At 42.3% G+C, this 15000-nt stretch overlaps 1 protein-coding gene across 1 annotated transcript in view; it reads right to left on the bottom strand.

Moving 5' to 3' along the window:
• The window catches only part of cntrl (centriolin), a 42032-nt gene that overhangs the window by 706 nt on the left and 26326 nt on the right, over window positions 1-15000 (bottom strand). Inside the window, exons 12-30 of the mRNA XM_044333690.1 lie at window positions 14850-15000; window positions 14518-14750; window positions 14232-14347; window positions 13860-13989; window positions 12868-12956; window positions 11511-11651; window positions 9468-9531; window positions 8710-8820; window positions 7795-7912; window positions 6302-7002; window positions 5873-5967; window positions 5445-5560; window positions 3822-3895; window positions 3683-3736; window positions 2624-2720; window positions 2017-2147; window positions 1775-1861; window positions 1119-1181; window positions 1-133 (exon numbers count right to left, since the gene is read on the bottom strand). The exon at window positions 1-133 is cut by the window's left edge and continues 706 nt beyond it. Coding sequence (XP_044189625.1) covers window positions 1-133; window positions 1119-1181; window positions 1775-1861; window positions 2017-2147; window positions 2624-2720; window positions 3683-3736; window positions 3822-3895; window positions 5445-5560; window positions 5873-5967; window positions 6302-7002; window positions 7795-7912; window positions 8710-8820; window positions 9468-9531; window positions 11511-11651; window positions 12868-12956; window positions 13860-13989; window positions 14232-14347; window positions 14518-14750; window positions 14850-15000 — 2704 coding nt within the window. The remainder of the gene's footprint in view (window positions 134-1118; window positions 1182-1774; window positions 1862-2016; window positions 2148-2623; window positions 2721-3682; window positions 3737-3821; window positions 3896-5444; window positions 5561-5872; window positions 5968-6301; window positions 7003-7794; window positions 7913-8709; window positions 8821-9467; window positions 9532-11510; window positions 11652-12867; window positions 12957-13859; window positions 13990-14231; window positions 14348-14517; window positions 14751-14849) is intronic.

Below are 15000 nucleotides of genomic sequence, written 5' to 3'. Positions count from 1 at the left end.
GTGTTTCAGTGTGTGTGAGCAGTGAGTCCAGCTGGTCCAGTCTGTGTTTCAGTCCCAGTAAACTCTCCTCCGTCTCCAGTCGTCTCACCTCCAGATTCTCCTGCTGGTTCCACAAACTGCAGCGAAGACGAGCCTCAAATACAAAACAACACAACAGTCAGTCAGGTTTAATTCACTCACTGTGAAGGAACAGTCGGACACTTTAGATCAGTCCAAGATATCTTAAAACAATACAGCTTCCAACAACTTCAAATCTGTCTGATTAACATGTTTAATCTTGTTTGTGGAGCAGGTGCACAGACGTGAAAAGGAGAGTTTCCCCCTGTTTCCAGTCTTTGTGCTAAGCTAGGCTAACAGTTTCCCTCTGCTTCCAGTCTTTGTGTTAAGCTAGGCTAACAGTTTCCCTCTGCTTCCAGTCTTTGTGCTAAGCTAGGCTAACAGTTTCCCTCTGCTTCCAGTCTTTGTGCTAAGCTAGGCTAACAGTTTCCCTCTGCTTCCAGTCTTTGTGCTAAGCTAGGCTAACAGTTTCCTTCGGTTTCCAGCCTTTGTGTTAAGCTAGGCTAACAGTTTCCCCCTGTTTCCAGTCTTTGTGCTAAGCTAGGCTAACAGTTTCCCCCTGTTTCCAGTCTTTGTGCTAAGCTAGGCTAACATGTCCTGGACCGATCTGCACTGGACACACAGCAGAGGGTTCACCTGAAGGTCAGACTGTTCCTCAATAATAATATTATATATAATAATTCTAATTATACGTTTGAACATTATAAACAAAAAGTGGAAACGCTTCACTTTGTCCTCCTATTTATCAATTAGCATATTTGACTATATTTTCATTCATTGTGTGTTTCTACAGCAGCAAACACTTCTGTGTGTCCACAGCTGTTACTAATAACTAATACATACATTAATAAACACTTATATCTGCTGACAGCTGCATTATAGTGAGTTATAAACCATTTATTAATGGATTACTAATGATAAATAGTGGTACTATTTATACTTACTTAACCATGAATAAAGTCAGACTGGATCATCTGGATCTCATCAGGTCTTTACTGTTTGTGATTTTATTTGGACTCTTTGGCTCAAATCCAGTTTTATTAAAATAAAATCATTTCTACCTTTAGTCGGTCTTCTTGTTGTCTCAGTTTTTCTCTTTGCAACTCAACCTTCCACCTCTCCTCCTGCAAACACACACACACACACACACACACACACACACACACACACACACACAACTTTATATTTATCTTTGAACTGTTGACACAAAGCTGAACACTGACGTCTACAATATAATTATATGCTGCAGCGTTCAGATTTCCCTTCATTGAAACTAAGAAGTCCAAACCAGGAAAAACTGACAACAACTAAACTAAATGAAATAAATACATATATGAATGCATTAAAACATAATTCAGTGTAAATATAAATGACTAAATGTGTGAATGCATCACATTAATCAGGACATAAATAAGTCTATAAGTATTTCTACATTTATTTTTCTGTATTTCAGGGTCTGAATATTGATTTGAGTCTGTTCTTTTATTAATAACTGAAGTTTCACCATTTAATTATCCATTAACCATCTGTTTAGTTATTTTTTGAGCATTTATGTATCACTGAAATGTTCTGCCTTTAACACACAAACTGTAATCTGATGACTGTGATATAACAGCAGTTAGTGTTTCCTGCTGCGTTCTGGTGACGTTTAAATAAAGTTTCTGTTTCATCGGTTTGACGTCTGTCATGTTTCTGTGTCTGATGCTTCAGGACTCACCTCAGTGTTGAAAGCTGATCTCAGACCAGCTGTAGACAGATAGAAAGACTCGTCCTCCTCCTTTAACACCTCCCTGCTGTCCTCCTCCTACACACACACACACACACACACACACACGTTAACGAGTGTGTTAATGAGCAGGTTCACATGCACGCCAGCATCCTGGTGTCCAATTATCTGCAGCTCATTTTAGCTGGAAAAACAGAAATCAAATTAATATTTTTATTATTACTATGCTTCACCTTCTCTTTCTTCTGGAGCTCCTCCTCTGTCTGAATTAGCTCCTCCCCTTCCCGCTGTAGCCCCGCCCTCATGTGGATGAGCCTCTCCTCCTCACAAAGCAGCTGTTTCTCTCTCTGCCACAGCTGCTCACCTGATAAGGCAGAACCAATCAAACACAAGCGTTTTAGCTCAAACAGGTACAGCACAAAGAATATATGAATGGATGAATATATATCTGGGACAAAATGAATGGATGAATATATATCTGGGACAAAATGAATGGATGAATATATATCTGAAGACAAAATGAATGGATGAATATATATCTGAAGACAAAATGAATGGATGAATATATATCTGGGACAAAATGAATGAATGAATGTATATCTAAAGACAAAATGAATGGATGAATGTATATCTGAAGACAAAATGAATGGATGAATATATATCTGGGAACAGTATGAATGGATGAATATATATCTGGGAACAGTATGAATGGATGAATATATATCTGGGAACAGTACGAATGGATGAATATATGTCTGGGGACAGCATGAATGGATGAATATATATCTGGGGACAGCATGAATGGATGAATGTGTATCTGGGAACAAAGTGCTGACTGACTGAGCTGGTTGAGCTGCAGCTGCTGGTGGTTCAGACGGCGCCCCCTGTCCTCCAGCTGACACGCTGCAGCTTTAACATCATCCAACCCAGCAGACACCTGAGAGACAGAGAACCAGTAAACACTGGACCACTGGACCTGTGCTAACAGGTTTAACAGGCTGGTTTATTTTGCTTCTGGTAATGCAATACTATACTATACTACTACTACTACTACTATACTACTACTATACTACTACTACTACTACTATACTACTACTATACTACTACTATACTACTACTACTACTATACTACTACTACTACTACTACTACTACTACTACTACTACTACTACTATACTACTACTACTACTACTACTACTATACTACTACTATACTACTACTACTACTACTATACTACTACTATACTACTACTACTACTATACTACTACTACTACTACTACTACTACTACTACTATACTACTACTATACTACTACTACTACTACTACTATACTACTACTATACTACTACTATACTACTACTACTACTACTACTACTATACTACTACTATACTACTACTATACTACTACTACTACTACTACTAATAATAATAATAAATGCAACACAAAGTGCTTTAACATTAAGCAGCAAATCACAGCATTTATGATAAAACAATAAAAACAAAGACACATAAAAATAGGATCAAATTAAATTAAAATGAATATCACATTGACTTTGAAGATTATTATTATTATTACTTATTTTAAAATATTAACTGTTATTAATCAAGTAGGGCTGCAATTATTTTCAAGATTAATCTGTCGATCATTTTTCTGGATTAATCGATCAGCTGTTTGATCTATAAAATGTGGATCAATGTTTCCCAAAGACGACGTCATCAAATGTCTTGTTTTGTTTTTTCAGTTTACTAAAGAAACCAGAAAATATTCACGTTTAAGAAGAATATGACTCAAAACAATGAATTTATAATCAATTATTAGCAATTAATTAAATAGTTGACAACTGAACAATTGATGTAAGAATCACTGCAGCTCTGTAATTAAGAGTTATTATGAACCGGACCTGTTTGTGTTGGATGTGTTCTGCTCTCTGCTGCTGACTGGACTCGTTCAGCTCCTGCAGGCGACAAACAAACACTCATCAGAAAAACGCGTCTCACAGTTCAGACGCAGCTCCGTCGCCTGTGTCCAAGTGTTTTCACCTGTTCAACAGTCTGCAGCTGCTTCTTCTTCTGCTCCAGCTGTTCACTGAGCAGCGACAGCAGCTCCGAGTTCTCTGCAACACACAAACGACATCCTCTTCATCATTCAGCTTCATCATCAGCAGACACTGAACTCATCACACAGCATCTGTGTTATAGTCTAACGAGTCTTTATTATATTTCAGCATATGAAATTATATAATGAAAGTTCAATATTAAAATTAAAACAATTTAACATTAATTCCAATTAAGAATTAAATGTAATTAAATTAAAAATCAAATATAATTAGAAACTGATACATATACTTTGTTATATTATAGTCTGTGTTATATTTCTATGTTATGGAGCCTTTTTTGTTACATTCTATACATTTGATCTGGTTAGTTTTGGTTTCACGTTGTAATTACGCGAGTGCACTAAAGATCTTTACATGACGCACCTACGTCCTGTCGTCATCACCTACGTGGGCTGCGTCTCCTAATACTTGACATTGATTGGTTAGTAGACGGGCGTCTGACGCATCGACTGTAAAGAATAACTGACGTAGCCACCGTGACGTAGCCGCCGTGACGTAGCCACTGGTTTGTGGACTCGTTTCAAAGCCTTGAGTTTGCGTCTCTTTTTTTGGTTTGATTTGATTTTTGGAGCCAGAAGTGACCATGTTTGGACGAGAGGGTGGAGCTGAACCTAACGCTAGCTGCTAGCTGCTAGCTGCTAGCTTGGATAGCACGATGCATTTACAGTCTATGGTTAACTGTGATAATGCTAATGCTAATGCTAATTTTGGCTAGCGAAGAAAAACAGGCTTTAAACCATTAAAACAAAACGTACTTACTTGAAATAACTGATCATCCGACTCTTTAGAGGCTCTTTTAATAAAAACAAGACTGAAACAGACTTTTTTAGGTGAATCTGGGGTTACGCCATGGTTATGTTACCCAACCATTACTGTTGCCATGGTAGCGACTTCCCTGTAACGGCATCCACCTGTCACTCAAAGCAGCCACAACCTTCATCATGCTTTAACTTTAAGCCTTAATAAAATGTAAACGGGTGAGTTATATAAAAATTCACCCCCGTACAGTTGTCATGAACGGGGAAATTAGCTTTAGAGACCAAAACCGTTGTTTGTACCAGGCTGTAAACATGTTTATTTCTGCTGTAAAGTTGGGCATTTTAACATGGAGGTCTATGGGGATTGACTCCCTATTGGAGCCTCAAGTGGTCATTTGAGGAACTGCAGTTCTTGGCTTCATGTTTCAGTCGTGGTGGTTGCTGGTCTGATGTCAGCGTGTTGTCAGTTCAGCTGGTAGCTTTCTATCGCTACCATCATATATCATATTATTATTGCATTTCTTTCTCCTCAGGTGGCGTTAGTCTCCCGTCCTCTCATATCCTCGCTCTCTCATCCTCTCTGATTCTTGGAAAGAGTCGTTTTTTCCAGTTGACTTTTTATAACGTCGTCGGACCATATTTCAATGAATAACTCTCTTCCTGTCTTATAGATGTATGTACTAGAATACTGATGTTATACCTCGTATATTAATGTCTGTATATGATCATTAATATGTTGTAGTTTAATCTTTTTGTTATGCTTTTTATTGTAAGTGATGATGTCAAACCATTAAGCTGCTCCTGAGCGGCTGCTGTATCTCGGATCACTTCCTGTTTAAGGAGCTGGGCGCGGCTATGCTCCTCCCTCTGTTTAGCAAGCTCCGCCTCCGTCGCTGACAGACACCTGACACACAAAAAACAGAAAGTCAAAGTCTCATATTTTACTGCATGTTAGTGTAAGTGGACGATAACTGATAACACACAACAGTTTTTACTGCAGTAACCGTCTTCGGCCATGAGAGGGAGCTCCTCCAGAGGTGGAACCTGGTTTTAAAATGTACCAGAATATTCACCTCTGCTTCTGAATAAACTACACGCTGTTTAGTTGAGTAGATTTCTACACACAATGTTTAACAATGAAACAGGTGCAGTGTGTCCAGACTGTTACTGTATGTACAGTATATATATATATATATGTGTGTGTGTGTGTGCGTACCTGTCGGCGTGCCTCCGTCTGGCCTCCAGGTGTTTACACTGCTCCTGCAGGCTGCTGCTCTCCTCCCTCCTCCTGCTCAGCTCCTCCTGCAGCTCCTGCACACAAACAAACGTCAGCTCCTCCTCCTCTTCCACCGCACGACAATATATCACACATTTATCTGTGTTTTTCAGACACCAGAAAATGATATAAGTTACATATTTGGAAGATGAAATCCAGACAACTGTTTGTTTGTTTGAACCCTTGTTCTCTATATTTGTTGCACGGTTGGCTGCATTTAATATAGATAGTTCGTACCAAGTTATAGATATTAAAGTTGATTTATATCCAAGAAATGATGAGGAGAGAAAGGAAAGTGTGAGAATCATCAGCTACAATAATATGTTAGTTTTTGTGTGACTCCTCTGAACTGAAATATTTTCTACCAACCTGCAGTTCTGTTCGCTGCTGTTTAGTATTTTTGAGACGTGACTCTGACTCTTTTCTGTGGGAATCAACTTCCTGTTGCAGCGCAGCCAGCTCCTCCCTCTTCCGCTCCACTTCATCCTGCATTTTGTCCAGTTTGTGTCTCTTCTGGTCCGACTTGTGCTGCTTGTTCACCAGCTCGTCCTTCTTCTTCTCCACCTCGTCCTGTATCCCGTCCAACAAATCCCGCTTCCTGTCCAACTCTTCTTGCTTCATGAGCAGCTCGTCCTTGGTTCTGTCCAGCTCGTCCTTGGTTCCATCCAGCTCGTCCTTGGTTCTGTGCAGCTCGTCCTTGGTTCTGTGCAGCTCGTCCTTGGTTCTGTGCAGCTCGTCCTTGGTTCCGTCCAGCTCGTCCTTGGTTCCGTCCAGCTCGTCCTTGGTTCTGTGCAGCTCGTCCTTGGTTCTGTGCAGCTCGTCCTTGGTTCTGTCCAGCTCGTCCTTGGTTCTGTGCAGCTCGTCCTTGGTTCTGTGCAGCTCGTCCTTGGTTCTGTCCAGCTCGTCCTTGGTTCTGTGCAGCTCGTCCTTGGTTCTGTGCAGCTCGTCCTTGGTTCTGTGCAGCTCGTCTTTCTTCTTGTGGAGCCGCTGGAGAGTCTGGGTGCGTTTGGTTTTCACTTCCTCCAAAGCCTGCTGCTCTGCAAGCAGCTCCTGAAGGACCCGTTTCAGCTCTGGACACACAGAGATGTTAATCTAAATCTGACGGGTCGTGTGAACAAGGAGATGATAAACAATATGAACACAGAAAAACATTTATGCTACACAATGATTTACAGAATCCTCTCAAACTCTTGCATGTTCTTGTCATAAATTACTAAATAATTTCACTGATAATTACTCAGATGGAAGCAGTTTGGTTGCTATGGTTATGGGATTATAAATTGACTTTGTTTCATCATAAAGCTGAAAATACTTTGGTAAGATTTTGAACGCAGATGAAATATTCACACATTTACTTGTAATGAAGCATTTTTACATTGTAATATTGCTACTTTCATTCTTCTTCTACTGATATGAACGAGGAGCTTGGAGCCCGGTGGGACACAGTGTTGTTTAATTAGCTGTTGTCTCTGTGTAGCTTTTATTCTTCTTATTGTTCATGTATCTGACTGTTTGTCCTCTGTGTAGTCTTTTGTTTTTTCTACTCTTATTTCCTGTTTTTAACTTGCTATCGTTGTTTGCATCGTACAGCATCTTGTAACTCTGGTTAGGACTTACTCACTACTTTAATTTGCTGTTGGTACAGGACGGTTTTCTGTTGCACAAGCTGTTGATTGAACTTGGCAGAAGCAACGTGCAGGTTTGTGTGCTGAACTGAAAGGTAGAGGGAACTCACAGCTCATCTGACATCATCCTGGTGGGGTTTCGGGATCGACCCCCTTCTAAAACCATTCTGTGGAGTTTTTATGTCTTTATTACTAAGTGAACTTTAACCCCGCCCCCCTCCAGGTGTGTGTGTTCACCTGCTCTGTGGGTGTTGAGCTCAGACTGCAGCGTGAGGAGTTTCTGCTCCTCCTCGTTCACAGCAGAGACTGAAGACCTCCTCTCACTCAACAGCACCTCCTGCTGCTCCCACAGCTCCTACACACACACACATATATACACACACACACACACACATATACACACACACACACACACACACACACACATATACACATATACACACACACACACACACACATATACACATATACACACATATACACACACACACACACACACACATATACACACACACACACACACACATATACACACACACACACACACACATATATACACACACACACATGCACACACACACACACACATATACACACACACACACACATGCACACACACACACACATGCACACACACACACACACACACACACACACATATACACATATACACACACACACACACACACACATATACACATATATACACACACACACACACACACACAGGTGAGAGGAGTTGATCATCTTCTTCTTCTGTTCTCTCAGCAGTTTTCATCCCAATGAAACACAAATTTTAACTGAAATTTCAGAGTTAATGTTTGTTTCCCTTCACGACTGTTTAGTGAATATTATTATATTATTAAACAGTAAACAGTTGGTGCTGATTCTGCTGTCGACTGCAGCAAAGCAGACACAGAAGAAGACGTAATGAACAGAGCGACAGTCAGAGCTGAGGCGATGGAGACGTGACATCACATCCTGGTGATGGAGAGCGTGATGACATCACAGCTTCCTGCTGCTGACAGCAGCTCTGTGTCAGTTATACAAACACCAAGAAGAAGAGCTGATAGTGAAAAACGTCCGCCGCCATGTTTGGTCTCTCCAGCGGGGCTGGAGGAAGCTTGGATGGAAACACAGGTATCGTCTCACCTTGACGGCGTCCTGCAGTCGCTGCTCCTCCTGTCTGACCTCCTTCAGTCTGCTCAGAGCGGCGTGATGCTCCTCCTTCCTCTGAAGCAGCCTCTGCTCCTGCTGCTCCACCTGCAGCCACGACCACAAACAGTAAGATAAATGATTTAATCTCTTCTTCTTCCCTTTCATCACTCCCACATATTCCGCTTCACATGCAAATAAGTTACATGAAGCTGAAGACTGTGATTTTAACAACAATCCAACATGTAAAACATTTCTGTTGTCCGTCACTGAAACAGATTCATTTCATTAAATGTAACGAGAGAGACGAGAGACAAACACAGTTTTCTTCTTGTGTTCTCCTCATGGAGCCGACTGTAAAACTAGTCCCATAAACATCTGATGTTCCTCAGCCTGCTGAGGACGGTTTGTCCTCTCTGCTGCTTCTGAAAGTCAACGTCGATCGAGGGATGAATGATTCAGCAGGAGCCGTGTGTCTCAGCAGCTTAAACGTCCTTCAAACAGAACTAGACCTGCTGTTCTGGTTTGATCTTAGAATGATGTTATAGATGCAGAGACTACGTCTGCTGAGAGGTTTAAACTCTGAAAACAAACCTTTAAGACGACTGTTTCACTCTTTTGTTTGCAGTGACGACTATATTTCAGCCACAGCTGTGATTTCACACGAACACAAAGAAGAAATAACGTTGTGGAAAAGAAGCTTCAGGTGTGAACAGTTACTGTTAAACTGTGTGAAGATGAAGCAGTGAAGTTACCTGACTGTTCACCGAGTCCAGACGCCTCTGAGCCTCCTGACAGTCCGACAGCACGAGAGCCAGTCTGCACACACACACACACACACACACACACACACACACACACACACACACACACACACATCAGGTCTGGATGTAGGTTGATGACTGTGTACTTTGAGTATCTGGCTGCTAAACATTTAATCCACTGGGGTGCAGATTAGGGTCTGATCATCCCTCCAAACAGAAAATCTTCCTTCGTCAAAAGACGTCAAAAGACGTCAAAAGACGTCCCGCCAGCTGTTCTGACTGAATATTTGTTGCTGTGGAGACTTCTTATAAAGAGGTCTCAAAACTTTCCAGCATTGAGTCGATACAATAAGAAGAAGAAGAAGAATTTTATTTATAGTGCATTTTTCAGGCACTAGGCACAAAGTGCTTTCCAAAGGAGAGGAAATTCAAAACATAACAACGTTAGTTTTAGTTTCGGTCGGTAGTCCAGCTGCTCCATAACCCGACTGGTCAGGCAGGTAAACGAGGCATCAGTCATCAAGGCGGGAGGATATAAGAGCATTTTTAATTTTCTCTGTGCTACTGAAGGACAGAACTGATCTAATTTTAGAAACATTCCTCAGTTGATAAAAACATGACTGGTCTACTTTCTTTACATGTTGCTCCAGGCTGCAGTTACCGTCCAGAATAACGCTCAGGTTCACATAGCTGACTTTACGTTTGTTTTGGGTTCAGGGACAAGATGAGAACTTCTGTCAGAGTTAAATTCTAAGAAGTTTTGGGACACTGAGCTTTTTATGTCATGTGGACAGATATGTAATGAGGCCAATTTACTGGTGTCAGAAGGTTTAAATGACAGGTACAGCGGTGTATCATCGGCGTAGTGATGGAAGGAAATGTTGTGATGATGGATTATCTGTTCCAGGGGTAACATGTGAATCGAACAGGTCCCAAGATTGATCCTTGTGGTATTCCATGTTTGGTCTGAACAGCTCATGAGGTAAATTCCCCAACAGAAACAAAGAATTTCCTGCTGGCTAAGTACGAGGAAAACCAGTCCAGAGTGGTTCCAGTAATACCCGCCCACTGTTTTAGTCTATAAGGACCAAATGGTTGCACTGACACCATCTTTGTGATTCTAAGGAGGGCTGATTCTGTGCTGTGTAGCTTGCAGAACACAGATTGAAACTGCCTGTAGCAGCTGGTCCAGCATCTCCTTCTCTAGGATTTTTTAAATGAAGGTTAGTTTGGAAACTGGCTGGAAGTTTTTTTAGGTCTGAGGTATCTAAACCTTGTCTCTTCAGCAGCGGTTGAACACAAACAGTTTTAAAAATATCTGGTACAACTCCGGAGCTCAGAGAGCTGATGATGGTCAGCAGTGTCGGGCTGATTGACTCCACAGCTTCTTTAAGCGGTTTTGTTGGGATGATATCGAGGGGAGTTGATGAGAGTCTCACAGTTTTCCTATGATCCTGCAGTGATACTGGTCTGACATAATCCAACACATCCACGGAAGGGCAAGGGAGGTGGAAATCTGCTCTGATGTGATCAATCTTTTGATCAATCAGTCGGCTGGCGAAGGTGCGTCAGCAGTAGGCGGAGGAGGGTTTACAAGCTAACTATCACTCAGTTACTGATCCAAACTGGATCCAAGGCAGCCAGGAAGCTATAGCTGTAACCATGGATGTACTAGGAGAATATAATACATCATATTTATTTATTTATTTGTATACATCAGATCGGCTGAGATCGGCTCCCCGCTACCCTCTAGAGGATGAACCCACCACGATGAAGCTCAGGAGCATGAAAGTGTTTACAGTATTTTTTCCACCATGGCTCCTCTCAGGCTCCGTAGATATGAGTCTACTGCTGACCGTGCTCTCTGATACTGCCCCCACAGGTCATGTGCTGAACTGAATCTCACGGATGAGTTTGTTGGACATCATAATGGAAAAATTGATGGAAGTGCACCAGCACAGATTTAAACCAGCTATTATGAAAGAACATGTGAGTCTTCCAGCTCAAAGACATGGTCCAGCTCTAACTGTGTACCTGTCTGCAGCTGAGTGTGTTTTCGTGCTGAGTTGTTGGAACTTCTGATCTCTGCTCCTCAGCACCTCCTCCATCTCCCTCAGAGTCTGCTCCTCCAGCTGCCTCCTCCTCCTCAGCTCCTCCAGCTCCTCCTGCAGCTCTCTGACACATCAGTTCATACAGTGATGATAAAGAACCACAGTGAAGCGAACCTAAACCTCACCTGAGCCTGGAGGTCAGAAGTCAACCTGTTGAGTTTCAGTGGTAGAAAGTACATTTACTCAAGTACTGTATTTAAATTTGAGGTACTTGTACTTTACTTGAGTATTTCCATGTGATGCTACTTTCTACATCTCAGAGGGAAATATTGTACTTTCTACTCCACTACATTTATTTGACAGCTTTAGTTACTTTTCAGATGAAGATTTGACACAATGGATAATATAACAAGCTTTTAAAATACAACACATTGTTAAAGATGAAACCAGTGGTTTCCAACCTTTTTGTCTTTTGACGTCTTACAAAAAGCAGTGTGTAGTCGGGGTCACATTTCACATGTCTATGAGTTGTTAACAGCTCCACCAAATAGTGATTTTTCCCTCTAAACTTCTCACATGCTTTCATTTCAATAAATGTTCAAATGATCCAATATTTCAGCAAAAATCAAAGATTAGAGAAAAAGTCCAAAAACTGAAAACAGATTTGTGTATCAGAACTTTGTTTTTTCTTCTTTCCTCTCCCATTAATCATCTCACCACCCCTCAGATTTATCTGCTGACCCTTTGGAGGGCCCCGACCCCTAGGTTGGGAACCACTGGACTAAACTAGCTAACTGTATATAAAGTAGTGTAAACTAGCTCCACCTCCAGCAGCTACAACAGTAACATGCTGCTCTAACACTGATGCTTCACTATTAATAATCTAATGATGTCATATATAATAATATATCAGTCAGAGGGACCAAACCACTACTTTTACTGCAATACTTTAACTACATCAAGCTCATAATACTTATGTACTTTTACTGCAATACTTTAACTACATCAAGCTCATAATACTTATGTACTTTTACTGCAATACTTTAACTACATCAAGGTCATAATACTTATGTACTTTTACTGCAATACTTTAACTACATCAAGCTCATAATACTTATGTACTTTTACTGCAATACTTTAACTACATCAAGCTCATAATACTTATGTACTTTTACTGCAATACTTTAACTACATCAAGCTCATAATACTTATGTACTTTTACTGTAGGAGGATTTTTCATGCAGGACTTTTACTTGTAATGGAGTATTTTTATATTGCTGTATTGGTACTTTTACTGCAGTAAAGTATCTGAGTACTTCTTCCACCGCTGGAGAGTCTACCTGACGTGCTGCGTGGCTTCCAGCAGACAGGTGGCGCTGTCCTGAGCTCTGTGCTGCAAGGTGTCCGCCTCCCGCTGGGCTGATCTGGCCTGGACGAGACAGACAGAAGTTTTATTTCCTCTCGTCCAGTTCTGAGTGTCAGTTTAACAATAAATGTCTCTGAGCTGCAGCTGAATCTGACACTGAAATAACAGAATATTTCCACCATATTCACCAAACACTGGAGGCTCTGATTCACAACTATGAAGCTGATCAGCTTCAGTTATTGATCTGATATGAAAGGTGAAATTGATGAGAAGAGTCACCACTCTGTTGGTCTCATGATCTACAAAAATACAGTCTGAAAACAGAACAGTTTATCAATATTAATTATCCCAGGGCCACAGAGAATACTGGATTCTGATTGGTTGGAAGGTGCGGAATAACTTTTAGATTCAAAATCACTGTGTGTGTGTGTGTGTGTGTGTACCTGGTCTCTGGTGGTGTGTGTGTGTGTGTGTGTGTGTGTGTACCTGGTCTCTGGTGGTGTGTGTGTGTGTGTGTGTGTGTGTGTACCTGGTCTCTGGTGGTGTGTGTGTGTGTGTGTGTACCTGGTCTCTGGTGGTGTGTGTGTGTGTGTGTGTGTGTGTGTGTGTGTGTGTGTGTGTGTACCTGGTCTCTGGTGGTGTGTGTGTGTGTGTGTGTGTGTGTGTGTACCTGGTCTCTGGTGGTGTGTGTGTGTGTGTGTGTGTGTGTGTGTGTGTGTGTGTGTGTGTGTGTACCTGGTCTCTGGTGGTGTGTGTGTGTGTGTGTGTGTGTGTGTGTGTACCTGGTCTCTGGTGGTGTGTGTGTGTGTGTGTGTGTGTGTGTACCTGGTCTCTGGTGGTGTGTGTGTGTGTGTGTGTGTGTGTACCTGGTCTCTGGTGGTGTGTGTGTGTGTGTGTGTGTGTGTGTGTGTGTGTGTACCTGGTCTCTGGTGGTGTGTGTGTGTGTGTGTGTGTGTGTGTGTGTACCTGGTCTCTGGTGGTGTGTATGCAGCTCTGAGCCTCCAGCAGCAGTCTGTCAGCCTGACGGAGTTCGGCTCGTCTCTTCAGCAGAGTTTTCTCTACACACTCCACCTCATCACACACCAGCTTCACACTCCTGTACACACACACACACATACACACACACACACACACACACACACACACAACACGGTTAGAATAGCATTACTAGATGAGGAAGGTTGAACAGCTGTAGAGCTGCAACTAACCATTATTTTCATTTCTCTGTGTTTAATGTGCAGCACACAGCCAGTTCACTAGATGATGCAAAATAACCACTGAGAGCTGAAATACAGGTTTACCCCGATGAAAATGTGTGTGTGTGTGTGTGTGTGTTACCTGTGTCGTCTCAGTGTGTGTCGTAGTTGTTTGGTTTCCAGTCGTAGTTTCTTCTTCTCTTCCTCCAGTCGCTCTGCCTCTCTGAGCCTCTCACATTCACACACACACATGCCTTCCTGCTGACACACACACACACACACACACACACACACACACACACACACACACACACACACACAGCTCAGTATCTCAACGTCAAAGACAACATGTAAAGTTAGTGAATCTTTGGTTAGAGGGTAAATCTGTGACTCTGGTTCAGTTAAAGGTAGAGGGTGCAGATACTGACCCTGTGTGTGTGTTCAGGGATGTTACAGTGCAGTGCGGCGCCCCCCGCAGGAGGACTGTAGACAACAGCTGCAGGTGAACCACAGAGCAGCCAGGCGGGTCCAGCCAGGGGAGTCTGAGCGTCAGAGGGCCCCTCAGAGACACCTGCAGCTGGGGCAGGAGGAGGAGGAGGAGTCCCTCCTCTGGAGCTGCGGTCAGTATCACTGCCTCCTCCGCTGTCCCTCCACTCTGCTCCTGCATGACACGGTTTGGATCCAGGTCTGAGTTTAGACCCAAAGTGTGTGTGTGTGTGTGTGTGTGTGTGTGTGTGTGTGTGTGTGTGTGTGTGTGTACCTGTGTCAGAGTCGGTGTGTGCCGGGGGGATGTAGACCCAGTACCCGCCTCCTGTAGGAGGTCTGTGCTGCTGTTGTGCCCTCTCAGGAGAACTGAGGTACTGCAGCCCCAAACCAGAGTCCTGAGTCCCCTGAGAGCCCAGACTGGGAGC

This window comes from Thunnus albacares, chromosome 2 (genome assembly GCF_914725855.1).
Source record: "Thunnus albacares chromosome 2, fThuAlb1.1, whole genome shotgun sequence".
In the NCBI taxonomy this organism is placed as follows: domain Eukaryota; kingdom Metazoa; phylum Chordata; class Actinopteri; order Scombriformes; family Scombridae; genus Thunnus; species Thunnus albacares.
Note: the sequence above shows the minus strand (reverse complement) of the source record. Positions and strands in the feature narration are given on the sequence as shown.